General features: G+C 40.6%; 1 protein-coding gene across 1 annotated transcript; it reads left to right on the top strand.

Moving 5' to 3' along the window:
• Positions 1 to 1,939: 1,939 nt before the first annotated feature.
• Positions 1,940 to 24,337, top strand: LOC146975415 (alpha-2-macroglobulin-like). Its single transcript, XM_085794798.1, has 36 exons — positions 1,940 to 2,070; positions 2,225 to 2,405; positions 4,475 to 4,631; positions 5,893 to 5,945; positions 6,757 to 6,777; positions 7,652 to 7,817; positions 7,912 to 7,996; positions 8,558 to 8,702; positions 9,388 to 9,505; positions 9,580 to 9,689; positions 9,786 to 9,953; positions 11,456 to 11,683; positions 13,760 to 13,823; positions 13,931 to 14,076; positions 14,513 to 14,662; positions 15,647 to 15,787; positions 15,883 to 15,973; positions 16,059 to 16,221; positions 17,193 to 17,418; positions 18,328 to 18,454; positions 18,552 to 18,673; positions 20,008 to 20,059; positions 20,315 to 20,398; positions 20,487 to 20,663; positions 20,856 to 20,931; positions 21,724 to 21,880; positions 21,968 to 22,042; positions 22,231 to 22,393; positions 22,486 to 22,673; positions 22,793 to 23,005; positions 23,174 to 23,298; positions 23,508 to 23,598; positions 23,683 to 23,751; positions 23,835 to 23,940; positions 24,034 to 24,075; positions 24,225 to 24,337. The coding sequence occupies exons 1-36, from the start codon at positions 1,985 to 1,987 to the stop codon at positions 24,227 to 24,229; spliced, it is 4,371 nt and encodes a 1,456-aa protein (XP_085650924.1). The 5' UTR covers positions 1,940 to 1,984; the 3' UTR covers positions 24,230 to 24,337.
• The last annotated feature ends 2,373 nt before the right edge of the window (positions 24,338 to 26,710 follow it).

Below are 26,710 nucleotides of genomic sequence, written 5' to 3'. Positions count from 1 at the left end.
TGGCCCTTCTTCAGGTTAAGAGCAGTTTGCATGATCAAAACAAACATCCCACGCTGGGTAAAGGGCAGTGTTGCAGGACTCAGCATACTGTAACAATGACAACTTAAAGTGATGACAATGCCTTAATCACATACAGAACAAATACAAATTCTTTTTTTTTATTGCAAAAAAAAGAAGAAAAGGCTATAAGAATCATCAGTAATAAACCTTTCCGTGAGCCAACCAACTCACTATTTAGTCGCTTGAACATTTTGAAATTCAGGGACTTAGTTGATTACATTACAATACAATCAATGTACAAAGCAAAAAATAAACTTCTTTCTCAAGATATCCAGAATCCGTTTAAAATGAAGGATTCCAGTTATAACCTGAGAAGACCACTATTATTTGAGAAACCAAAGACTCAAACTACTGTAAAAAATCACTGTCTTTCTGTTAGAGGGGTTAACATCTGGAATAATTGTCCTGAAAATATTAAATTATGCTGTACTCTAGTCGGCTTTAAATTACTTTATAAGAACAACATAATTTCTCGTTACAGTATGGAAAATTAAGTTTAATGATTTTGTACTATTTTGGGTTATGCGCTGTGTACTATTCTTTATTTTGTTGTGATCAGAAATTTAAAGGGATAGTAGCATTTTTTTTAAAGTGGGGTTGTATGATCTACAAATAGCCCCTAAGTACTTTAATTGCAGTAGAAGACTCTCTGCACTCCTCCCGTTAGCAACGCCAGCCCATAATAGCCCTGCCCAAAGATTTACAACATACATTGTTGTGAACAGACCCAAAGAAACGGCCTATTTTCACGGCCTAAAAGAGGTTTTACCTGAAAAAAATACACAGTTCCATTGTTCACTATAATATAATTTTTTCCAGCCCTTCAAAGTGCAGGAAAAACACAGTTTTTATTTGGACCGAACCAACTCACGTATCCCTCCGCCCAGGGTTAGCGCCCGCAGATCAGCAGTTGGTGTAGGCTAATGTACAATATGAACTCCTTCACACAGTCCTGTTGTATTGTAATCTCCATCCTGGGGCCAGATTCACAAAACCTTCTTAAGAAAAAAAAGTCTTCAGTCTTAAGAAGAAAAAAGTCATATTCTCCCAAAAAGTTCTTAAGTATTTTCTCAACTTTCTTTGTAAGTTTCGTAAGAATAAATGATATTCTTGAAATCAAAGTTCTCAAATTTTTAAATTCTTAAGACAACCTTGACCTGTCTTAAAATGGCACGTGCAATGCAATGATGTGTATTTTAAGAAGTTCTTAAAGCAGAAGTAAGCGGAATATTTGTGTTAATATAAGTCTTAAATAGTTATATCTTTCGACGGCAATCACTTACATAGAGTGTTTGGTCTGAAACACGGGTCTGTCAGTCACTCTGCTCTGAGCCGAGGAGAAAACTTTCCTTGTAGCCTACAACCTTTATCCAATGAGGAGAGAGAACGGCATAAAGGGGCGGTCCTCTCTGTGTGTGCAGCCAAGGGATGCGCGTGAATGTGGTGACGTAGGGACGAGGGCGGGGACTGCTAACTCCATCAGCTGACAAGAAGTTAGACAAAACCATCGGATCGCTTACTTCTGCTTTAGGAAAAATAAGAAATTCGTAAGAAATTACTGTTCTTAATCTTAAGAAAGTATTGAGGAATTATACTTAAGACATTTCTTGTGAACTTCTTACTGTAATTTTAGATCTTACATTTCTTAAGATCTTTCTTAAGAACATATTGGTGAATCTGGCCCCTGGTCCTATACAGACCCTTCATTTTGTTTTTAAACCTGACAATGACAAAACAAACCGTTTGGTCTTTCTCATGCATGCGCAATATTAAAAACCGTAAAGTCTATGAATGATTGACTTACGAGATACCAGGAAATGATGAGCGACTATGTGTGTGTGATACATGTGTGTGTTTGTGGGGGTGGGGTATGTAGCAGGGGCTATTTAATGGCTGCTGACTCTGAGAATCGCCCCAGTCAGTCATGGGTCGTCCTCAGATTCAGGTGTGGACATGGACACTGTGTGTCTTCTTGAGTTGGATGTGTGTGGGTCAGGTGGTGGCCAGACCGTAAGTTTACTTTTTACTGTCTGAAATAATCATAACCCAACCCTACATGTTTTTTTTTTTTTTTTTTTAGTTTTTTAAGAGTTTATAAAGATATAAGATGCTGTTTTGCTGAATAATGTGCAGTGGTGTCCCCTTGATGTCTCTGTGTCTACAGGCACTACATGGTGGCTGTTCCTGCAGTCATTGAAGCTGGAGCTGAAACTAAATTCTGTGTGAGTCTCCTGCAGCCCAACGAGACCGTGGTCATGACCGTCACCCTGATGTCTGAGGAGAAAAACACAACTCTTCTCAAACAGATCGCCAGTGAAGAGTTTCATACCTGCATCCAATTCCAGGTCAGTTTGTCACAGCGACTGTAACTGAAAAACAACTGAAAAAATCATTCTTTAGTTAAAGCAGAAGTAAGCGATCCGGTCGTTTTGGCTAATGCTGCGTTCCAGGCAGGCTTTTGAAACCGTAAATTACAGCTTCAAGTCACAACTTACGACTTTGTAGCGTTCCAGGCAACCCACTCGTGTTTTTCCGACCTGTTTTACCTGTGAAAGTCACTATAACGGCCACTCGTAACTTCTGACCCGTGAACTCGTACCAGATCGAACTGGTACCACTTCACAGGTCGGAAAAACACGAGTTACGAGTTGCCTTGAACGCACCATAACAGTCCTCGTCCCTACGTCACCACATTCACGGCGTCCCTTGGCTGCACACACAGCCCTTCATGCCGTTCTCTCTCCTCATTGGATAAAAACTGTAGGATACGAGAAAAGTTTTCTCCTCGGCTCAGAGCAGAGCAGAGTGACTGACAGACCCGTGTTTTGGTCCAAACACTCTATGTAAGTGATTGCTGTCGGAAGATATAACTATTTAAGACTTATATTAACACAAATATATCACTTACTTCTGCTTTAAAGGGATAGTAGCATTTTTTTAAAGTGGGGTTGTATGATCTACAAATAGCCCTAAGTACTTTAATTGCAGTAGAAGACTCTCTGCACTCCTCCCGTTAGCAACGCCAGCCCATAATAGCCCTGCCCAGAGATTTACAACATACATACATACGTGTTGTGAACAGACCCAAAGAAACGGCCTATTTTCACGACCTAAAAAAGGTTTTACCTGAAAAAAAAATACACAGTTCCATTGTTCACTATAATATAATTTTTTCCAGCCCCTCAAAGTGCAGGAAAAACACAGTTTTTATTTGGACCTAACCAACTCACGTATCCCTCCGCCCAGGGTTAGCGCCCGCCGATCAGCAGTTGGTTAGCTCCAAATAAAAACTGTGTTTTTCCTGCACTTTGAAGGGCTGGAAAAAATTATATTATAGCGAACAATGGAACTGTGTATTTTTTTTCAGGTAAAACCTCTTTTAGGCCGCGAAAATAGGCCGTTTCTTTGGGTCCATTCACAACACTGTATGTTGTAAATCTCTGGGCAGGGCTATTATGGGCTGGCGTTGCTAACGGGAGGAGTGCAGAGAGTCTTCTACTGCAATTAAAGTACTTAGGGGCTATTTGTAGATCATACAACCCCACTTTTAAAAAATGCTACTATCCCTTTAAGATTTGTAACACTTGTAAACACGATCATCCTTTTGGGGAAAATATTTATATTTAAGACCCAATCAAAAACACTTTTGAATTTGGATTTTTTTTTAGAAATAAAGTGCGACGCAAATTTCTTTTGGAAAAAATTATCGCAACAAATCAAGATAAGTTAGAAATGCATAACAAAAAATGGGAAAAACTTACATTTGAGTGAATGTACACTAAGTAGTTACCGTTAACTTAATTTTAGTAGCTTTACATCCTTTTTTGTTGTAGTTGTTTGTTCTTTTGTTTGGTTTGGTTTTATTTTCTTGTGCGTGTTTTTTTTTTTTTTTTGCTTTTCTGTCCTGTTTTGGTCATGTTTTGTCGTTTGTCGTCTGTCTGTTTTTTGGTCAGTGTGTTGTCGGTTTATATATGGAAGATGCCTGTTCCCATTAATAAAAATAAAAAAAGAAGAAGATGGATCTGTCAATTTGTACAGTACCTTTCATTTTTTATGTAAATTGTTTTCTTTCTTTCTTTCTTTCTTTCTTTCTTTCTTTCTTTCTTTCTTTCTTTCTTTCTTTCAGTATCTTTAATTTTTCCATGTTAATTTGTCTTTTATTCTTTTTTATTTTTTATGTTATGAATTTCTGTATTATCTTCTTACTTTGAAGACCACAGCTGTTGCTGTTGTTTTTTTGTTTTTTTTTTACAAAGGGGAGGTATTTTCATAAGCCTTTTTTGGCTTCCACTTCTCCTGCACAATGTTTAATTTCACTATTTTAATGTTTAGTTTAAGTTTAAGTTTATGCAGGTTATATAATGTGCAAATGAAATAAACAAAAACATAAACAAGATGTTTTTTCCCCTCACAGGCTCCTGTAGTGCAGAATCAAGACGTACAGAAGTTCGAGGTGGAAGTACGAGGCGACACGTTTTACTCTAGAGAAGTCAGAAGAGTCATGTTCAAAGTCTATAAACCAGCAACGTTCGTCCAAACCGATAAACCAGTCTACCTCCCTGGACAAACAGGTAATTTTGACCTGCTGATCTGTACTGTATAGCCTACTGTTGTTGTACTTCACTGTATATGATATATGTACATACCATTTCTAGATGGGAGCACCCAGTCAATGTGGAGCTAGATTTGTGTTTGACGCCCAAAATGGTCAATTTGGTTTGTTTAAAGTCGGGCCAGGGCAACATGATTCATGTTTTCACAAAGACCTTTGATGAGCTGTAGTGAGTTCCTGAAGAAATGAGTTTGAAAAGATACAAAACAACATTTTTTTTTCAACTTTAGCTGAAAAAGGGGGTTACAGTCGGCTCAGTGGAGATGAACTGAATGTGCGCAGAATCGATCTCCTAGCGCTTATTTATTTATTTGTTTCATTCATTGAAACCTGAGACAGACAACAGCAGCAAGTGGCATTGTCGATAAGCATAAACCTAGACTGATTAATACAACACCAAAGACATTCGGTTGTTGATCCTCACAAAAACAACAGATATTAAATGAAACCCTTTTCTTCAAAAAAAGAAAGAAAGAAAGAAAGAAAGAAAGAAAGAAAGAAAGAAAGAAAGAAAGAAAGAATGCAACTTCTGGATTAAAGAGGGCAGGAAGAAGTGAATTTATGTTGTCTACACCTTTTTCTAAGAAATCCCTTTACAAATTAGATAATATATTAAAGCAAATAATAAGAAAGAAAAAAATACATTAAAATATAAAAAAAATAATGGCTGCAGACCAGCTATCTACTCAGCATCCTAGTAAATCGCCGTGCAACATTTTTATATCATCTGTGAACTTTATTTTTACAAATATATACATACGTAACCACATTTATACATATTCAGACATACATTATATACACATATGTATATATATATATATATACACACACACACACACACACACACACACACACACACACACACACACACACACACACACACACACACATATAAGTTAATAGACTTGATCCCACCCTGCTTTGACTTAACTTTATGAAATGAATTAATTGAGGTGGCTGCTGGTTTTTAGAGTTCTTTACCAACTGCAGGTTCTCATTGCATGATGGGAAACACATGGCTGTCTCCTGGCGTAAGAGTTTAAATGACCAATCAGAGAAATGACAGGACATAGTACAGTAGATAGTTTGCTCACAGATTGCATCATTACTGTTAAACTCACAGTGAGATAAGGTGAAAACAACAGAGGGTTCACAGAAGAAGCAGATTATTATTCTGTGCACAAGCTTCATTTAATTGAATCTCTTTGAATTCCTCTCAGTGCATTTCAGAGTCGTCACACTGGACAACAAGTTTCGACCCGCCGCTCGCCTGGTGAGTGTTTGACCGACCTGTCGCTCCTCCTTCTGTAAACCACAGTGTTAGCGGACTGTACAGTAGAGCACGCACCAAGTTAAACACTACACTGCAAAAACTCCAAATCTTACCAAGAATATTTGTCTTATTTCTAGTCAAAATGTCATTTCTAGTCAAAATAAATCTAATTCTACTTAAAATAAGACTCATCACATTAAAAAAGTAGCTTGTTTTTAGACACTTTTTACTTTTTTCAAACTGATTTTCCACTTTAAATAAGTAGAACAATCTGACAGTGGAGCAAGTTTTTCTTTCTTATTACAAGCACAAAAAACCTGCTTTCACTGGCAGATTTTTCTACTTATTTCAATTGAAATTAGTTTGAAACAAGTGAAAATGATCTAAAAACAAGTTAATTTTTAGGTGATGAGTCTTATTTTAAGTGGAAAGAGATCAGTTTTGACTAGAAATGAGACATTTTGACAAGAAATAAGACAAATATTCTTGGAAAGATTTTGAGTTTTTGCAGTGTAGTTACGTTATGGAGTGAGGGATCGATCGACATGGTTGTCCTCTTCAACCTGAAGTACTCAGCTCCTGATCAAGGGTCAATAGTGCAACAGAGGCTGAAAATACCGTTCATGACTCTATGAAACTGCTTTCATTCATGTTGATATTCGTTACATGCTTATTTAATGCCATGAATATATGAACTGAAGCCTCCATGAGCTAAAACACAAAACCAAAGTGTTACTGATTTCATAAATGTCTAGTCCAGACTCTGATCTTTCATTAACATTCTGTTTTTCCCTTTCCCTTCCCTTTGCAGTACGATTCGATTGAAATTGAGGTAAGAATCACAACATTTACACTTCACATTACACTCACATACAATTAGGGAAAAGCTGAAAGTTTCGTCTGTCTTTTTAACTTCTCAGCTTGTGAATCTAGAAACATCAGGTGCTTCTCAAACAAACATCAGCAGCATTATGTCAGATGTTGTCAGTGTTTCAAATTGCAAAAATCTTGGGTGATATTTTAACATAAACAAAATATTTTGGTCCTTACCACTACTGATGCAGGTGTTTATACATGTGAACATTAGGAGTCATTAATTTTGAAAAGGTCACAGTAAGAGACAGTTTTGGCCAACGTGACCTTTATAAGGTTCATTTAAAAAAAAAAATCATTGTAGTATTTGTAGGAGCATATCTCTTGAAAACAAAACAAGACCATTAAAGACACCATTAAATAATTTTTGGTTTGTTTGTTTGTTTAGGTTTTTTTTTTTTTAATTTTGTACAGTATAATTCCTTATAATTAATCCCCTTTATCTATTTATCTTTATTTTTTTTGAGATACATAATTTTATATAACTGTAATGTATTACTGTCTGTTATCTTGTGTATTATGTTCAAAATGAGAGAAATTAATGAAGAGAGTTGAAAAAAGATATATAAAACATAAAATATAATGATTTTTTATTTAAGAAGGGTAAAGGATCAAATATATTAAATCAAACCACATTAAATTATATGTATTTTTTTTTAAAGTGAGTTTTATCTACTGTTACACTGTCTGCACCCGACCGCTAATAAACTTTAAGGAGTAGTTAAAAAAAAACAAAATATTTTATCGTCAGACACAATGATCAGTTCCACACATGACTTTACTCTTTGTGTCATCATTAACTCTTGTTCCTCTGCTTTTATATAATTCAACAGGATGTTAACTCGAACCTGATTGGACAATGGCAGAATGAAACAGCAGAGAGTAAAATCCTGCAGCTGTCTTACTCCTTGAACTCCGAGGCCCGTGAGGGATTGTACCAGATCATCGTGTCGTTCGGTGAAGACAAAGTTCATCACAGCTTCAAGGTGGAGAAATATGGTACGTCATCTTTATCTCTGTTTCCACCACGCTGCATTTTGCCCTCTGCTTTGTCGCGAAGCACGAATGTTAACAACCACATTTTGTCTTTTAGTTCTGCCTAAATTTGACGTGAAAGTGGAAACACCTGATGAAGTAAGCGTTGAGCGGGAACAAGTCCAGGTTGAAGTATGTGCCAAGTAAGTACGAGCTCTTAAGCGCACTCTTTAAAGGGATAGTTCAACATTTTGGCAAATTGGTCCATTGCCATAATCCCTATAGTCATAGCAGTAGGTTCGTTACCTATATTTGTCGGTGCAAGCTATTTTTAGAGCGGCGGAGCAGAGCCGTGAGCTGCTCAGAGCTGCGCTACGGAGGCTAATGGGATTTCATGGTTTCCCTCATCAAACTCATCAAATACACAATCCAACAACTCCACAACGCTCTGGTGGACAAGTTGTGACCTGCACATTCACCACGCTATGAGATAATAACACAATGTTACCAGACAGAGTTGTTTTAGAGGGAAATACAGAGACTGCTTGCTGAAAAACTGTCCCTGAAGGCAACGCGCATCAGTGGTTTTGCATGAATTTCCCGTTCTAAAAATAGCTTGCACTGACAATTAAAGGTAACGAACCTACTGCTCTGACTATGGCAATGGGCCAATTAGCCAAAAATGTTGAACTATCCCTTTAAATAAAAAAAACATCCAGTTTGCCACATGACTCCACATCTTTTATTAATTCCCGTCACATTAGGTACACGTATGGGCAGCCTGTGCCAGGTCCAGTTAAAGTTGAGATGTGCCGACCTCTTAGTCGCTACACGTTGACGATCGCCACGCCTGAGAATCCGGAGGGAGTCCCTGATGTGACAGCGCCGTGCTTCAAGGAGACAAAGAATGTGAGAAACAAGGTTCATGTAGAGGTGGACCGTCTCATCTGAACTGCACACGTCACAGACACCACATCAGAAAAGATCATTTATTTATTTATTTATTTAAAAGGATCCCATTAGCTGATGCCAATGGCACAAGCTAGTCTTCCTGGGGTCCGAAGTACCATACATCGAAAGGAGATGTAAAAAAAAACATATCACATTTTCAATATCTTATCAGTCAAAAATGGATAGGATACAGTAAGGATAGGAGGAGCATAAAACTATGGAATTAAACTCAAGTTTACTGGATTAAACCTCCTCTCGGTCTTCAGCTTGCTTAGTTAAAGGAATAAAATTTATGAAGCTTCAATTTTATTACACAATAATGACCATATAGTTTTGAGATATAATAAGATATTATTATATAACCAACAAGGGATCATGTCATTATTTTTTACACACGTTTATATTACTATTACATTCATGGCATAAATAAAATATTATATATTTTTTTTCATTATTCTCTCTCTTAATGTATATTCAGATTACATAATTCATTTCTGCCATATTTCGTTTTTCTCACCATCCCATAAACACGGATGCGTGATCATTTCAGCACAGAGGCCAACTATTGGATTTTGCAAAATTAATCTGTTTTGTGCACGTTTTTAATGTTTTTAATCTGATCTAATTTTATTCTAATTCTTAGACGGACAAGAAAGGCTGTGCCACTTTTACCGTCCCGATGTCAACTTTCACGAAGATCGACCAAAAAGCGGTGCGAGACCACCTGCGCCTCAAGGCCACGATGGAAGAGGAAGGGACAGGCAAGTCTTACTGTATCATAGTTTTTGTATTAGAAAAGTACACAGCGTTTTTAACACGGAGACTTCTTGTGTAGGTGTTTCACGCCTGCAGGAGAAGAGGATCCAGATTACGTATGCTATTGGAAAGCTGTCCTTCATTGACACACCCAAGATTTATCACAAGGGAGTGGACATGGAGGGAAAAGTGAGTGCGAAGTCAAAGTATTTGTCGTCCTGCTCAGCGTCTCTCCACAGAAGACACGAGTCTGCTCAGTGACACCACTTCTTGTGCGTCCAACAGGTCAAAGCAGTTCGCCATGATGACACACCCATCGCCAACATGAAGCTCTACTTGTTTGAGGGAGAACGGTGGTCTAACCGTCTCTTGCAAAATCTCACCACCGACGGAAATGGTGTCGCCAGTTTCTCAGTCAGCACAAAAGGTTTCCAAGGGGACGCCCAGCTCAGAGTAAGTTCCCACTGGGTTTCTGAATACAGTGGCAAGAAAAAGTTAGAGCACTGGAAAAGAGAGTAACGACACCACCATTGACTCCCGTGGTAAGGGTTTAAGGGTTTTGCGCCCCGAGTGGCAGGATATGGGTATTGCAAAAGCGCCCAGAAAACCCATTCACTCCAGTGTATGTGTGTTGCCCACTTGCTTGTAAATTGATGAAAACGGCCGTGTTTTTGTTTTTAGGTGTCTTGGTCATATCAAATTATACTTATAATTTGTTTATTATAAAATGTAGATTGAAACATTAATGTAGACAACTGTTTTTGTTTTTACTCGCCTATGTGTTCATATTTATCTGTAAAGGTCCTCAATGATGCTATTAACGTGGGTGATCTATAAATGTCCTTAAATGATTAAAAACACCACACTTGCTCATTCACCAACAATGCAGAGATGTCAGTTCTTGGGCGATTTTGCAAAACCCTAATTCCTCCATCAAGAGGCGCTTCCATTGACCAATGCGTGTCGTTACTCTTTTTTCCAGTGCTCTAGAAAAAGTATGTGAACCCTTTGGAATTTGCTATTTTTCTGCATAAGTTGGTCATTTAATGTGATCCGATCTACATCTAAATCACAAGTACAAACAAACACAAGTGTGCTTAATCTAATACCACAGAAACAATTATAATATTTCATGTCTTTATTGAACATATCCATTAAACCTCCACTCGACTTTGGACCATTCGTCCTTACAGAACTCAGCTCAGCCATGTCCATAAGACGTCTGATGTAAATGCCTCTCTTGAGGTCATTCAATAGCATCTGCATTAGCCTTGCGTCGCCAGAGAGCCTGGTATACATTCACTCTGAATTTTGTCTTGATTCTGGTTCCAGTGTAGAGAGCGGATCCGGAATTCACAGAATTCAAAAAAGTAGAAATGTTCACCAAATTAAAACTTAGAGAATACTAAGTACAAAAAAAAAAAGGTTAACTTAATGGCTCAGGGATTTTCTTGTAAATGATATTCTTGAAATTAAAAAGTTTCACAGCATTTTTATTAGCTTGGTGCATAAAGGCCTGCCTCTCTCGCCCTAGTTCCGGTTGCTTACCAAAACAGTCACTAAACGACCCCAGACTAATCTGTATTGTATTTAGGTCAGGTTTTTTTTTTTGAAGTGACTCTGTTCTAGATTTACTTCGATATTTACTCAACTTCTACTGAGTTTCAGCTGGTGGATGGCCACCCTGACATTATCCTGCAGGATGCCTAAGAAAATTTAAATCTTAGTTTCATCACTCCACAAAACAATTTCCCGGTAGTATTGTGGAGTGTCAAGGGGCTCTTTGGCAAACTTCAGGCCTGCAATTGAAAGCAAAGCAATTAATGCAGAAAACTAGCAGATTCCAAGGTTCACATACATTTTCTTGGTTCAACCATCGTAGCTAGTGACCAGGTTTTTTCTCCATCTCAACCAGCATGAGATTAATTTATAATGTTTTCCTTTCTGCACCCAAGGTCCACAGTGAACCGACCTTTGGCTACAGTGGTTACAGGACTCCCTTCTATGAGACTGGACATCTGACGGTGTCCATGGCCCAGGAGTCCACTGTCGATACTAAATCAGCCAGCTACCTGGAGGTGAAGAAGAGGGATGATCCACTTCCCTGTGACAAGGAAGAGGAAATCTTCATCCATTACACAGTAGTGGGAGAGAAACAGGGCTCAATGCACTTAATGTATCTGGTGAGTGACACACAGCGCATACGTAAGTAATTTGGTGTACAGAATAAAGTAACCTTCTGCATACTGCACAGCAGAATTTAAATAGGAAAAAAGTATCTGTGTGCTTGTACACCAAGGAAGGATCTTATGGTGACAGAACTCGCTTGTATCCTCATCTAACTCCCTACGGATGGAGGTGGGTCTTTCCATGCTCAAAAGAAAAAGGAATTCCTCCAGCCATCTATCTCTGGAGAAGCAGGAAGGTTTCCTCACCTTCCAGTTCATTAAAATCATACGCTTTGTTGAGAGGCACACAAGGCCAATCACTCGTTGTGTTTATTGCTTTGGATATTCTCAACACGGGCCCCGAGCAGGCATGTTTTAGGGGAAAGCTGAAGGTCAACTTTGAAGATCCCTGACAAGAAAAGTGCCACCTCTCTCCATAGGCACTCCGACTCAATGACTGGGAAGTGCCATAGCATATGGAGGAGCATTCCTTCTTCTCCACATCCATGCCAACATTGAGCCGATAGGCTCTGGTCCATCTTTTTTAGTCTGACCAGAGTTAGATACGTATGCCCTATGCATTATCTTCATTAGGGCCACTGGGCAAGCGCACCAGGCACTGCCACCTACAGCTTTGAAATAGCTGCAGGGACCAGTGCCCGGTGCTTCTTATTCCTCTTCCGTATCAAATTTTGATTCGCTACTTGTCTTGTAGGATGAACGTGCGGTTTGAATTTTTAAAACTGCGAAAAATGTTACTTTGAAGTCAATCGGACAGGTGGGAAAAAAAGAGCGAAAAAGACCAATCATTGGAGTTTATCAAACGTCTACTGCTCAGGCATACTTTCACCTAGAGACTTTGAACTTTAAACAGTAGACACAAGTCTTGTGCATTGGCGTATTATTCCGCGTTTTGATAGGTCGTATAGTTTTTGATCAATCCTTGATCAATGACCAATGATCATTTTTGGAGAAATTAGAGATTATAATGGGTGTGTAATGCACGAATGTTCATGTCAGAGTGGGTGACATCATCGCTTAGAGTGGGAGAAGTTGTCTGAAATCGTCTGAAACTTTTCTTTTTCCACACTCCTCCCGGCCACAATTTACGCTCTGCATACATGATTTTTTCCTAATTTGTAGACAAACTTGTTCCATCTCTCACTATGTGCTCAAAATATCTAAGAGATATACAGAATTTGAATTGTCAGCCTCTAAGTGCGGCCACATCTGTCTCTGCTCCTCATTGACTCCAATACAAATATTTTCAGAGAGAAGCAGAACGGACCCCTGTTTTAAAATCACCAGTGTCTCCAAAATATTTACTGTAGAAACACCAAATCGTACCAAATTTTTCAGGAAGTCCTTACAGCACCGTTGATCTGTGTTTTTTTCTGATAGGAGTTACCGTTTTGTCACAGTAAGCCTAAATGCGAGACCAGTGCAGAGGCAGAAAATCACTCTTTTTCTTGACATTTCTGTCTGTCTCTGACCTGGGGGGCCTCTATCGTCATTGGCAACCACCTCAAGTTGCCGTGGTAACCTCTGAGCCTCAGGCCAGAGCTCGTTAACTTTATAAACAATCCACCTGGAGCTTGTTAACATGTTTATAAACAATTCACCTGGAGCCACACACACACAGGTAGCTTCATGCGGTTACAGTTACACACACGAACACACACACACACACAGAGGAAATTTTCTAGTTTGTATTACTCTATATCTTACGCATTTGCTCGTATTGAGTTCCTCCACAAGCTATCCCTTGAAACATTTAGTAGCCTATTATGAAGCATCAACATTTTTTTTAAAATCATCTCCCCAATTAATCTTAGATGTAAAAAGATTTTTTTTAATGAAATTTTAAAACCAAACAAGCACACAAAGGCAACAAACGTCCATTCAACCTAGTCTCAATTAAAGAATAATAATTAATTTCAACAATAGAATAATAGATTATCAATACAACTGCAGGCCAGATATTTAACAAATGATTATTATCATAATTTCTGTCCTGTATCACCACATTATGTGTTGTTCCACATATTTTCATTTCATCACTTAGTGTAATTTTTTTCTGAAATCCTCCAGGTCTTGTCCAGAGGAGTCATCGTCATGCAAGGATTCAAACAGATCGAAGTTCAAGATCAATCAGGTGAGAAACGCCTGCCTTTAATCACGACCAGATGTTATTCAAACAGCTGTTTTATTGAAGTATGGAGGTGTTATGGAATGAAACTAACAGTTGGTTTGTTATTTCAGTGAATGAGGGCGACATGTCCTTTAAGTTGACTGTGACTCCAGACTCGGCACCAGACGTCCAGGTTCTGGCTTACGCCGTCCTGCCCAGTGAGACTGTGATGGCCCACAGCGCCGACTTCTCCACAGAGAAATGCTTTGGTCACAAGGTCAGTATAAGAAGAAGAAGAAGAAGAAGAAGAACCCAATCCAATCCACTTTATTTTTATAGTACATGTCCAAAACATAATAATTTACCAAAGTGCTGCACAGTGATTAATATACAAGACATAGAGCACAAAATGGTAAGTAAGTAAGAAAAGAAGTAAGAAGACACGTAATACTGTTTGTAATGCATATAAAACAGTTGTTCACAAAAAAAGAAGACACGTAATAAGAATTAAAAAATTATACTGATTAAAAAAAGAATAAAAAAATCAATAAATAATTAAGAGCCATACAAGAACAGTCAGATTAGTAGAAGTAGGAGGAGAAGGCGAAGAAGACGACATGTGCACCTGTCACATGGAGGTGTGACGTGGACGAGATTGTAGCCATTTTACTGTACACCACTAAAGTCCAGGTGATGTGCTGTGTGTTATTCAGATTGCTCTGGAGTTTTCTCCGTCCTCAGCCGTCCCAGGAGAGGAGACCACCATGCAGCTGACCACCCAGCCTGACTCTCTTTGTGGTGTGAGCGCCGTCGACCAGAGCGTCCTCATCAAGGAGCCGGGGAAAACTCTGACTGCAGAGAAGGTAACTGCTGCAGTCGACCTTTAAAAGATGCTCAGATCCTTAAGTTTAAATGTCCTCCACAACCATGAACATCATCAGTCACCCAGATGTTACAGTTTCCTCTTTCCTCCCTCCTCCAGTTCTATATTTTTACATATTATAGACACTTTCCCTTTATACAAAATTTGGTAACCCTTTCATTTACAGGCCGTTAATTACGTGATAATGTCAAGAAATGGCCAAGAAATAACAATTAATTGCGTAGTAATGTCAAGATACAGCCTAGAAATAACGGTCAGTTTCATAGTAATGTCATGTTTTTCATAAAGGCAAAAGATACACATGCTTTTCATGCTTTTTCAAGTCCTTGCAATTGACGGTTATTTCTGGGCTATTTCTATGCAATCAATCGTTATTTCTTGGCTATATTTCTTGACATTATTATGAAATTGACTGTTATTTCTAGGCTATTTAGGCGCAACTAATTGTTATTTCTTGGCTGTTTCTTTACATTATCATGTAATTAAAGCTTCAGTTGGTAACAATTATTCAGTCATATTTGCTGAAACTGTCACTATATTCTGATAGTCGGACATTAAATGGGTAATTTAGGACAAAATCCAACTCCTCTGGCTCCACCTACAGCCTGTAATCGTATTTGGAAATTTCAAGACAATACACCGTCAGCTCCCTTTTTTCACCTCTGTCAACCCCCCTCCCTCCCTCCACACACGCAGAAACACACAAGAAGAGTGTGTTGTCTGTGTGTGCCTGTGTGTATCTGTGTGTCTGTGTGTGTGTGGGGCGCTTGGCAGAGGTTCATAAAGGAACCTGACGGTGTATTGTCTTGAAATTTCCGACCAAGTCGCGGAGTTTACTTTCACTTTCGTCACCTAACCAACTGGAGCTTTAACGGCCTGTAAATTAAAGGGTTACCCAACAGTGTTTTATACTTTGTCCACCTTTCAAGGCAGAGGAGCCTCAAAATCCTGTTTTTCTTCACAGATATTCAACTTGTTGCCTGTCACCAAATCATCTTATATTCCACACGAGGTGCAGGATCCTGTCCAATGCTTGCGTGTGAGACCAAGACGGTACATTATGCCCCATCCCTCCGAAAGAGACGACGCTTACACAGTTTTTGAGGTACTTAACTATAAAGAATATTATTTATTGTGCTCACAGTATTATCGTTGTAAAACTCTTCAACTTTCCTGGTTATGTGTTGTTGGATTAACAAGAATTTAGGGATGAAGATGGCAACAGACTTGTTCATCCGGTTACCTTCATGCCTCATGTTCAGAGGAAGGGAATACCACCAAGGCAACTATGGTAACTTATCTGTTTCTGAATTTCTGGTTAATGGTGTCAATGCTGTCCTCTGTCTCTGGTAAAATACTTGCTGTTTTCTTCCCAGGTATGCGCCACAGATATTACGATGGTCCTGTAGTATTATCAGAGAGGATGACTGTTACTAGAATGGGAAGTCCTGGTCCTGGAGCCTATCCTGATCCTCCAATAATAGAGACCGTCCGCACTTTCTTCCCCGAGACCTGGATCTGGGACCTGGTTGAAGTGGGGTGGGTTTCTATTGCCAAGGTTTTTTAATGAGAGAGTTAGTTCATCGTGTGCAAGGACAGAATTTGCTACAACTTTTTAATACTTAAAGCAGAAGTAAGCGATCCGGTGGTTTTGGCTAACTTCCTGTCAGCAGATGGAGTTAGCAGTCCCCGCCCTCGTCCCTACGTCACCACATTCACGCGCATCCCTTGGCTGCACACACAGAGAGGACCGCCCCTTTATGCCGTTCTCTCTCCTCATTGGATAAAGGTTGTAGGATACAACGAAAGTTTTCTCCTCGGCTTACAGCAGAGCAGAGTGACTGACAGACCCGTGTTTCAGACCAAACACTCTATATAGGTGATTGCTGTCGGAAGATATAACTATTTAAGACTTATATTAACACAAATATTCCGCTTACTTCTGCTTTAAGGCAAGGCAAGGCAAATTTATTTGTATAGCCCATTTTTTTGTTTGTCTCAAAGGGCTTGACATATCAGAACAAAACCCTTTTAACTGAGAAAACATTGTAGAAACCTCTAGGGTGAGCAACCATTTAACCATATTTGTATTCAACCAACACCTTTTTAATTGAACAATTTTGCATTATTGTTTTTATGCCACAGTCTACCGTGTGCTTCTGTTGCGTTAGCTGAGCAGCTCACGTTTCTGCGCCGCCAATCTAAAAACAGCTTGCACCAACAATTAAAGGTAATGAACCTATTCCTAAAACTATAGGGATTATTGCAATAGGAGACTGCAGGGCCGTGTGCACACAGAAACCACAGAAACTGAGCAGAGAAGGTGAAGTAAGAAAGAAAGTTAAAACCCAAAGAGGGAGCACCGGACTCCACATTTAAAAAGAAGTATAGTAGTGCTGAAGAGGAGGTCCATTGTTTTTGTGGCTGATCTAGTGTCTGTCAAAGCACTTTATTTATTTTTTTGAATTAGGCTACAACAAGTGTCTGTGTTTCTGTGTCTGTCCATCCAGAGAGACTGGGAAAAAGGACGTTCCCATCACGGTCCCAGACACCATCACCACCTGGGAGACGGAGGCTTTCTGTTTGTCCCCTCAGGGTTTCGGCTTGGCTCCTCGTAAAGAGATCACCGTCTTCCAGCCTTTCTTCCTGGAGCTCACCCTGCCCTACTCCATCATCAGGGGGGAGCACTTTGAACTGAAGGCCACCGTCTTCAACTACCTGTCCAAGTGCATCATGGTAATGAATGTGCACACATAACCCTAACCCTAGCATCACAGTGACGTTAACATAAGTTAATATCCCTTGTTTGGACCCAATCGTGTTAGCATGTTAATCTTTTGATGAAGATAGATGAAATTATGTCGATAAAATCCAACATAAATGCAGTTCACAGGTCTTTATATTCATTGTAGTGATAATTAGTGATTGAACAATATTCCACCGGTCTGTCCAAGCATGCTGTTACTGCAGTAAATGCCACATGGTTTTCCTTCTTAGGGAAACTTTGGGTGTCTTTAAGTTGAAGAATAAGCAAACACAAAGTAAAGATGATAGACAAAAGGTGTAGAATTCAAATCCTCCAGACATCAAACCTCTGTTTTTTAAATAGACAGTGTGATGGTGGTGTCTCTGCAGTTCATTAAAGGATAATTGTCGTTTTTTTTACAATCTGGACCTTATTTCTAGCATAAAATACGATCATTTACTCACCCAGATAATTTTGATGTCATTACAAGTCGTTCTGATGAAATTAGCTCCAGCCGAGAGCCGCGTGTTGATAACAGATGTTGATAACAGCTAACCCCGGACTCAGAGGGGAATAGCACTAGCCTATCAGAACTAAATATTGGTGAAATGAAGGGGTTTCTCTGCAGATAATGTGTTATTTAGAGGCTGCATTGCGCTGCCCTCGCATTATACAGATATACGCGGCTCTCTGCTGGAATTAATTTTGTCGGAACGACTTGTCATGACACCAAAGTTATCTGGATGAGTAAATGATTGTATTTTATGCTAGAAATAAGGTGCAGATTGTAAAAAACAGTAATTATCCTCTAAGGTTAAAGCGTTTTGGTTGATTGCTACATTTATGCTCTTTGTAAATCCCTACTTTTTATGTACATTGTTGTGTTTCTCAACCACCAGGTCACTGTGACTCCAGAGCCCTCCTTAGATTACACCCTCACTCCACTTTCTGGTGACCAGTACAAATCCTGTCTGTGTGCCAATGAGCGCAAGACCCTCAGCTGGACCATGGCCCCTTCAGCCCTGGGTGAGGAGCTGCTTAACTTCTCTGTCTGTCTATGAAATCCTAGTTAGAAAACTTTTTAAATATAACTTATTGGGTTTTGTAATATTTTATCTTTTAGGCGCTATGAATGTTACTGTGTCTGCTGAGGCTGTGGCCTCCGACATTTCATGTGGCAATGAGGTCGTCAGTGTGCCGGACAGAGGTCGTATCGATGTGGTCACTCGATCTCTCATTGTAAAGGTTGGTGCCTTATTATTATTAATATTATTATTATTATTATTATTATTATTATTATTGGCATTGACCCAAGATGAGGACTTAGTAACTCATAGGGCTGGGCGATAAAACGATAACGATATATATCGCGATATAACTTTACTCAATAGCAATATGAAACGTGGTCGATAGAAAGTCGATAGGTTTCATTCATTCATGTTTTGAAACAGCCAATGAAAACGAGAGTTGCGCCGCGCTGCACCACTGGCTGAGCCAACCAGGTTAGATTGACACAGCACAGGAGGACTGTACACAGCACAACAACACGTGGTAATGTTTGGGCTGCTGCAGCCTGGCGTCAGCAGCGGGGCATCGCCAGTAAAAAAGAGAGAGAATGAGTGTTGCCTCGAAAGAAAAAATGGAGGAGAACTAGGACGAGTGACCGCGAAAACACGTGGTACGTCATGTTTACATTAACCCAGATTGATGGAACTCTGATACAGTACCGTAAACAACACTAAACTTTAACCACGGAGACAGCAGGCAGTCGGAGCGGCTCGCCGTCACACATCAAAGGGAGCGCAGTCACGGCGTGGCCGCTCTGCTGCTGCTGCTGCTGCTGCTGCTGCTGCTGCTGCTGCTGCTGCTGCTGCTGCTGCTGCTGCTGCTCACACCAGAGCGACACTGTTCAGCTGTGCCGACCTAAACACTGGCCACTTGCGAAGCAAGCGCTAACAGTGACGATTACTCTTTCTTTTTCAGTCGGGTTTAGGCTGAGAATGATCGCTAATTAGACGGGCCACGTCAGGTCCGGGTTTTAATTTTCAGGTCCGTTTCTAACTGTAGCAGCAGCAGAGAGATGGAGCAGCTCCTGTATGGGGAGCCTGGCTCTAGTCTGACCTAACTCCTGTCTGATGTAATGTTAAAGAACGCCTGAACAGCGGAGTGATAATGTCTGTAAAAAGACCCAGTGCTGTTGTACAGTATATCAGCATTCATGTATGTCTCTTGTCCAATCAAATTATTTGGTTGAAACTAACTGTATATAGCCTAATACCAGTTTTATTTATCTGAAACTGTTATTAGGCTACTCATTGCTTTTATATGTTAATCATTACTTCTGAAATGTTAAATTTTTGACGGAAAATAAATATTTAAATCAGAAATAACCTTCTGATATCTTCAAATCTCACTTGTGAGTATGATGGAACATTTAGGCTTGACAAAAACAGTGACTTGAGTCCTATCGTGATATATATCGATATCGACTGATATGAAAAAAATTATCGTGATAGGATTTTTTCTCATATCGCCCAGCCCTAGTAACTCACACTGTTCCCTCCGTCCTTCTCATTCAGGCTGAAGGAACCGAGAAGACAAAGACTCACAACTGGCTGCTCTGTCCTAAAGGTGACTTAGACTTAGACTAGACATTTGGACCAATGACAGACAGATGCTGTTAGTTAGAGAATTGTATTAGAGTGTGCATCTAAAATCTAATGAGGTTGTTTTCATATATTTAATCAATAAGATGTTATAGTTGAACTGACACACCAGGTTTTGATAGCATTGATCTTCATGATCCATTTACCACTATTAAATCTAATTGACGTGTTTGTTTTGGTCCTGAGTGTGTTTGAGCTCCTGTTCTCCGTCTGTACACAGGAGAGGCTTTGACAGAGGAAATAGACTTACAGCTCCCTGAGAATGTGATTGTTGGATCTGCCCGTGCTTCACTATCAGTCCTGGGTAAACCACTCTGACCGTCACTGGTTGTCTTTTTAAAATCAGGATTGTTTTCATGTTCAGTCTTGAGTGAGTCAGTGTTTTTGTGCAGGCGACATCTTGGGCCGAGCCCTGAAGAACCTGGATGGGCTGCTGCAGATGCCGTATGGATGTGGGGAGCAGAACATGGCGCTCCTGGCTCCCAACATCTACATCCTCCAGTACCTGAAAAACACACAGCAGCTGACCCCAGCCATCCTGGAGAAGGCCACCAACTTCCTGAGCAGCGGTGAGCGTCAACATCAGCAGGAGCTCTGTCATGTGTGGGAAATGAGCCACCATTTAATTTAAATGAGAGACGATATACAGTATCATTGGTGTCCTGGAGGCAGAGGGCTTTTGATGCACCATTGTTGCCTCAAACTGTCATTTTGCTTCACATTATTGCCTAATAAACTTGTGTTTCTAATGTCATATACAGGCTACCAGAGACAGCTGAACTACAAACACGGTGATGGCGCTTACAGCACATTCGGATCAGGAATGGGAAACACCTGGTGAGCAGATCACAACTCATCAATCATTATGGTTATAATGTACAACAGTATAATCATGTCATTATCTCAAAAAAGCAGTTCCCAAACTTTTTAGGTGGTGCACCTCCTTCTTCTTCCCAACTAAACTGATGCACCCCTAATGCCCGACACATAAAAAAAGGCATAGTCTCTCTATAGCTGCATTTAGGCATCAAGTTTCATAAAATTAACCAGGCTACAGGCTACTGATCATAGCACAGATCTTGAAAATATCAATCAGATCAAATTGCAACAAATACGCCACCACACAAAGAACAACTTTTTTTAACCAGTTTGCATCTTTGCATCTTTGATTACGGGTTACGGTAACCGTGACCCGTAATCTCTTGTTTATGACAGATTGAACTACATAAATACACATTGTAACATTGTATATGATATATAACGTTATCTACCCCTCTATGGATTGATTTCTCACTGGCTTCATTGGAAACATATGTACATGGAGGAGAGGAGGGTTAGCAAAACAGCGGAAAAGAGATTGAACTTACATGGTTCCTCTTCTCCTCTCTTTTTAATTAAAAGTTTACAAATGATTTTCTTGAATTTTTTTTTTTTTTACATTGTAAAAACACATTTCTTAGTAAAGTATGACACCATTGCACCGCCATTACCCTCTTCATGTCACGCATCCCCTAGTGGCAGCTTGAGCACCACAGTTTGGGAGTCCCTGACGTAGCCTATCCAGAGCCCTTATATAGGTCCAATGCTTCATGTTTGGTGTTTTCTAACCTTGTTTTTTTTTTTCTCCAGGCTGACTGCTTTTGTGGTGAGATCTTTTGCCAAAGCTCAGTCTTTCGTCGTCATCGACCCTAAAAATATTGAGCAGTCTACGGTTTGGCTGAAATTGCAGCAGAGAGAGAACGGCTGTTTTATTCCATCTGGAAAACTTTTCAACAACAGAATGAAGGTGAGCTGAAAATGATGGTTGATTACAAATCTGCACTTTTGAAATTTGTGAGTATATAATTCGTTAATGCTGCCACTGTTTTCACAGGGAGGTGTGTCAGATGAAATCACGCTCAGTGCTTACATCACCGCTGCCTTCTTGGAGATGAAAATCACTGATAGTGTGAGTTTACTCATTCCAAAATATGTCTTTTTTTTTCATTGCCAAACACAAAAAATGTGTAGGTATTTGACTTCCCGTAACATACATGACATAATTTCCGATAAAGGAAGAGAAGAGAGTTTTGTATTATTTTGGAATAAAATAACTTTGGCATTACAACATATTTTCATTTATAATCTGTATTACAGGAAGATGTGATGAGGAAGAGCCTGTCCTGCCTCAAAGAGTCCATCGGTGACCTCAGCAACACCTACACTACAGCTCTGCTGGCGTACGTCTTCACCCTGGCAGGAGACATGGAGACCCGTGGTCAGCTTCTGCAGCACTTGGACACAGTGGCAGCGAAACAAGGTGAGCATCCTCCTACAGGAGATCATTCTGGCCTCACTCCCTGTGAATGCAGTTCATCTCATACCAGTTTGTTTGTTTGTTTGTGTTTTTAGGGGGTCTCCTCCACTGGTCTCAGACAGCAGCAGATACATCAGCCTCTCTGTCTGTGGAGATCAGCTCCTACGTTATGCTGGCTAAACTCAGTGCCTCCCCCTCTACTGAAGACCTGGGCTACGCCTCTGGCATCGTCAGATGGTTGACGGGCCAGCAGAACCATTATGGAGGCTTCTCCTCCACACAGGTACGGCCCAAACAGCATCAAGTTGGACTTTTCTTGACTAGTATGATGGAAACAGTAGTCCTGATCAGAATCTGTGCTGTATCACCTGCTACCACCTCTCACCTGTCACCTTGTTGTAGGACACAGTGGTGGCTCTTCAGGCTCTGGCTCTGTACTCCACTCTGGTCTTCAGTCCAGAGGGTTCGAGCACAGTGACGGTCCAGTCCCCCAGTGGTCAGCTGACATTTGATGTAAACCGCAACAACAAGCTGCTCTACCAGGAGAAGACTCTGCCTGACGTGACAGGAAAATACAGCCTGGAGGTGAAGGGCACTGCATGTGCTTCAATGCAGGTCAGTCAACACAATGTATACGTTGATGTACGTCCTCCATATGACACTGTCCTCAGGTTGGAAGCACTGGGCTGATACAGAATAGTCAAATGATCTAGGTTTAACGGGAAATCTTTAGATTCAGTTTAGTTGTTTGTGTTAAACCTTCCTTTTGTGTCTGTTTTCCAGATTTCTCTTCACTACAACATCCCAACTCCAACTGACGTCACAACCTTAAGTGTTGAGGTCAAACCCGAGGCTGTGTGCACCAGCAGATCACAAAGACCCAAACTCACTTTGAAGTTTAAGTCACTGTAAGTAATCGACGGGCAGATTCAGTTACAACAATGGCAGAAGAATATTTTTGTGACATTTTTAACAATCAAAACAGTACAGTGTGCTGAGGGAAAAGTTACTGTCTAGCTCAAACATCCGAAATGCAACCATAGGCCCCAAAGCGTTAGATTAAAGTAGAGCGTGTATTAGACCTATGAAGAACAGGGTTTTTATGGTTCTGTTGCAGATACAGTGGAGAGGAGACCACCACCAACATGGTGATCCTGGACATCAAGATGCTTTCTGGTTTTACCCCAGACCCAGAGTCTCTGAAACGGGTGAGATATTAGACAAAACTTCAAGCTCAGTAGGAACTGATGAGTTTTCATGTGTTGATGAAGCTGAGTGTCGTCTCCTCACAGCTCCAAAGTGCCCAGCTGGTGGACCGTGTTGAACAAAAGCAGGACCACGTTATGGTCTACCTCCGGGAGGTGAGAGGGATTCACAGTGGGGATCAATGGAGGACGCTCTCCAGATGTGTTACTGATCCTGTCGTCTGTTTTTCCACCAACAGTTACCTAAGGACACAGCCATCAACCACAGCTTAGAGGTCGTACAGGAGCTCCCAGTGCAGAACCTGAAGCCAGCTGTGGTCAAGATCTACGACTACTACCAGCCAAGTAAAACTCATACTCACATCTTGTAATACTGAGCACTGCAAGTTTAATATTTAATTTTTAATCCATGTCTGTTCATTTTCTTCTGTCTCTCAGGTGACCAGGCTGAGACACAGTACATCTACCCTTGTCCTGCAGGTAATGTTTCTCATTGATGCAAGAACACTGCAATATTTCTTACAAAATTCATTCATGACGAAAAAAGGACAATAGTGATTTCAATTATTAATGAACTATAGACTGAGTTCTCATGTTGGATTGGATTACATTTTTTAATTCTTTTGCAGCTTGAAGAGAGAGAGGAATGTGATCCATCCTCAGGTTATCATCGTTACCACCATATTTAAAATCAACTGTATTTTTATTAAATATACATTTTGTGTACCCTGTGAAACTCCATGTCTGTTTGTGTAGACAAACGTGTGCAAACCAACAGCCACTTAACTTATAATCTGTCTGAATGTGTCAACTAATGCACAATCAATAATAAAGTAATGTGACATGAATGTCCCACTAAGAGTGGTGTTTCACTGTGTTTTCCTCTGTTTAATCTTTGTTTCAATTGTTGTGTTTTTCTACCTTGTATTAATTACACATACCAGAACAACATCTTAATGGGATAGTTCACCCCAAATTAAAATTTCACTCATTTTCTACTCACCCTCATGTCGACTAAGGGTTGGGAGAAGTTTCAGAGTCTTGGAGTTACAGCGGGGCTCCGTGCAGCACTGCATGTCCATATGACAGTAGCGAACGGCGCTCACTTTTCTTCGTCCAAAAAGACACTGTTACGCCCCAGAACTTCGTTGGCCCGGAGGGGCATAACAATGGACCCAACCAATGACCCCAAACACAAACACAAAGATGCTAACTTAACTAAAAGATCCACAACATAAAGGTACAAACAAGATACACACAAGCTAACACAAACAAAAACCATGATGGGAGGCAGCAAGCCCAGCAGTCCCCAGCACTGCCCCCCCTTCCAGTGTCAGCTGCAGGGTATTTAGCTCAGTGGACCAGGTGAGCCTCGTTTCGCTGATTGGGACCTGGGTGGAGCTGTGGGGGAACAAGGAGGGGGAGAGAAAGACACAGACACACACAAGGCCGAACCCCTTCCGGCCGTAACAGACACATCAAAAAACATCCAAATACCTCCACACAGCTCGTCTGTAATGTCCCTCTTGTACTGAAGCCCCGATATGAGAAATTGTTCTGAAAAAAATTAAACAAGTCTATATTTTAAGCTTGTTTGTAGCGGAAGCTCCCAGTGTCTCAGTTCATTGCTCTGCCTGTGTCAGTGCAAATACCGGCAGAGCCGTGAACTGGGTGTCAGTGCAAATCACTCATCCAAGGAAATGGATGGATGGATGTTCACTTACTGAACAGTAGAGATGATCATCAGAAGAACCAGAACCAGAACCAGAACTAGAACCTGAACCTGAAAGAGAACCAGAACCAGAACCAGAACCAGAACCAGAACCAGAGCCGGAACCAAGCTTGCCTTGCTGGCACGACCTGGGGTGCCTCTGCCAAGGTACAGCGCATCTCTACCCAAGCCCTCGTCTTCTCTGTAGCCGAGTACTGCGCCCCAGCCTGGAGCAGAAGCCCACATTCCAAGAAGTTTGATGCGGTCACTAACAACGCCCTTCGTATTATAACAGGCTGCCTGAAACCGACCCCTGTGTTCTACCTGCCAGTCCTAGCAGGAATAGCCCCAGCCGGTTTACGGCGAGAGAAAGCCCAGGAACACCACTGGCACATCCTGCACAACACCACGACTAGGACAGCACCCCCATGCAGGCTCAAGTCCCGCCACCCTTACAACAGGACAGCACACGCGATGCTCAATTCTATCCCAGAGGAACTGTCTACAAAAGCATGGCTGGCAGCAGCCTGGAAGCGGGAAAGCAAACCTTCCAGTAACTACTGCTGCCTTCTGATCATAATGTTCACTCTGTCCCTACAATTGAATGTCGCAATTATGTCGCAAATTGTTTTTGACCTCCGCTCTCTCATGCACCTTCTGTTTAAACATGCTAGAAAATAAAGCAGAAACAAACGTAGTTTTTTCTTTTCATTTGGTAAAGACAAAAAAACAAAAAAAAGCCAAAATAAACAAAACCCATGGTGGTGTAATGCCCGAGGTGAAGAGTCACTAAATTACTAGAGGTTTTCATAGCTGCTTTCCACAACTTTATCATCATCTTATCATCTTTACATCTCAACGTGATCTGCTGGTGGCTTCGAGGATGTTGAAACAGGATTGACATTGTATGTGTGAGGAGTGGAGTATGAGAGTAATGATGAAAGTAAATAATTATTGACTGTTTGCAGATTCTGGGATATCGGGTGAGAGCACACTGTCGGTGATGATTAAAAACAGAGGACGGAAACAATGGATGCCAGTGCATACAGTGATTTATTTTTAGAGCTTGTTCTTAAAACCAGAGTAAAAGCAGTTGATTAAAACCATCTAAAATGGTTTCAACCAGGTTAAAAGCCAGCGGAGTCAATGTCCATTAAAACGAGAAGTCTCTGTTTAAAAGGAATGCAGCCAGACCAAGATAAGTGACACACAAGGTTCAGAAGTAGAGACTTGCTGCGGTATCTGGTAGCCTCTTTCTGGTGCCTTGGCTCTTCCAACATGGAGGCCACCTGGAACACACAAAATCACTGCCAGTATCGGTGTTCAACCACAATCCACCCTCTCATGGGGATGCCCACACCAGAACGTTACTAACAGCCCAAAGGGATACTCACACACCAGGCA

This window comes from Trachurus japonicus, chromosome 13 (genome assembly GCF_045865225.1).
Source record: "Trachurus japonicus isolate A0001 chromosome 13, Traja_1.0".
Taxonomy (NCBI): Eukaryota; Metazoa; Chordata; class Actinopteri; order Carangiformes; family Carangidae; genus Trachurus; species Trachurus japonicus.
The sequence above is the reverse complement of the archived record's forward strand: the minus strand, read 5'-3'. Positions and strand labels throughout refer to the sequence as shown.

Bases quoted from the DNA above. Each gene is read 5' to 3' on its own strand.
- LOC146975415 (XM_085794798.1), top strand. From the start codon at position 1,985: ATGGGTCGTCCTCAGATTCAGGTGTGGACATGGACACTGTGTGTCTTC. The intron at 5,946-6,756 runs GTGAGTGTTTGA...TTCCCTTTGCAG, and splicing joins TTCGACCCGCCGCTCGCCTG to TACGATTCGATTGAAATTGA. The intron at 17,419-18,327 runs GTAATGAATGTG...CTCAACCACCAG, and splicing joins ACCTGTCCAAGTGCATCATG to GTCACTGTGACTCCAGAGCC.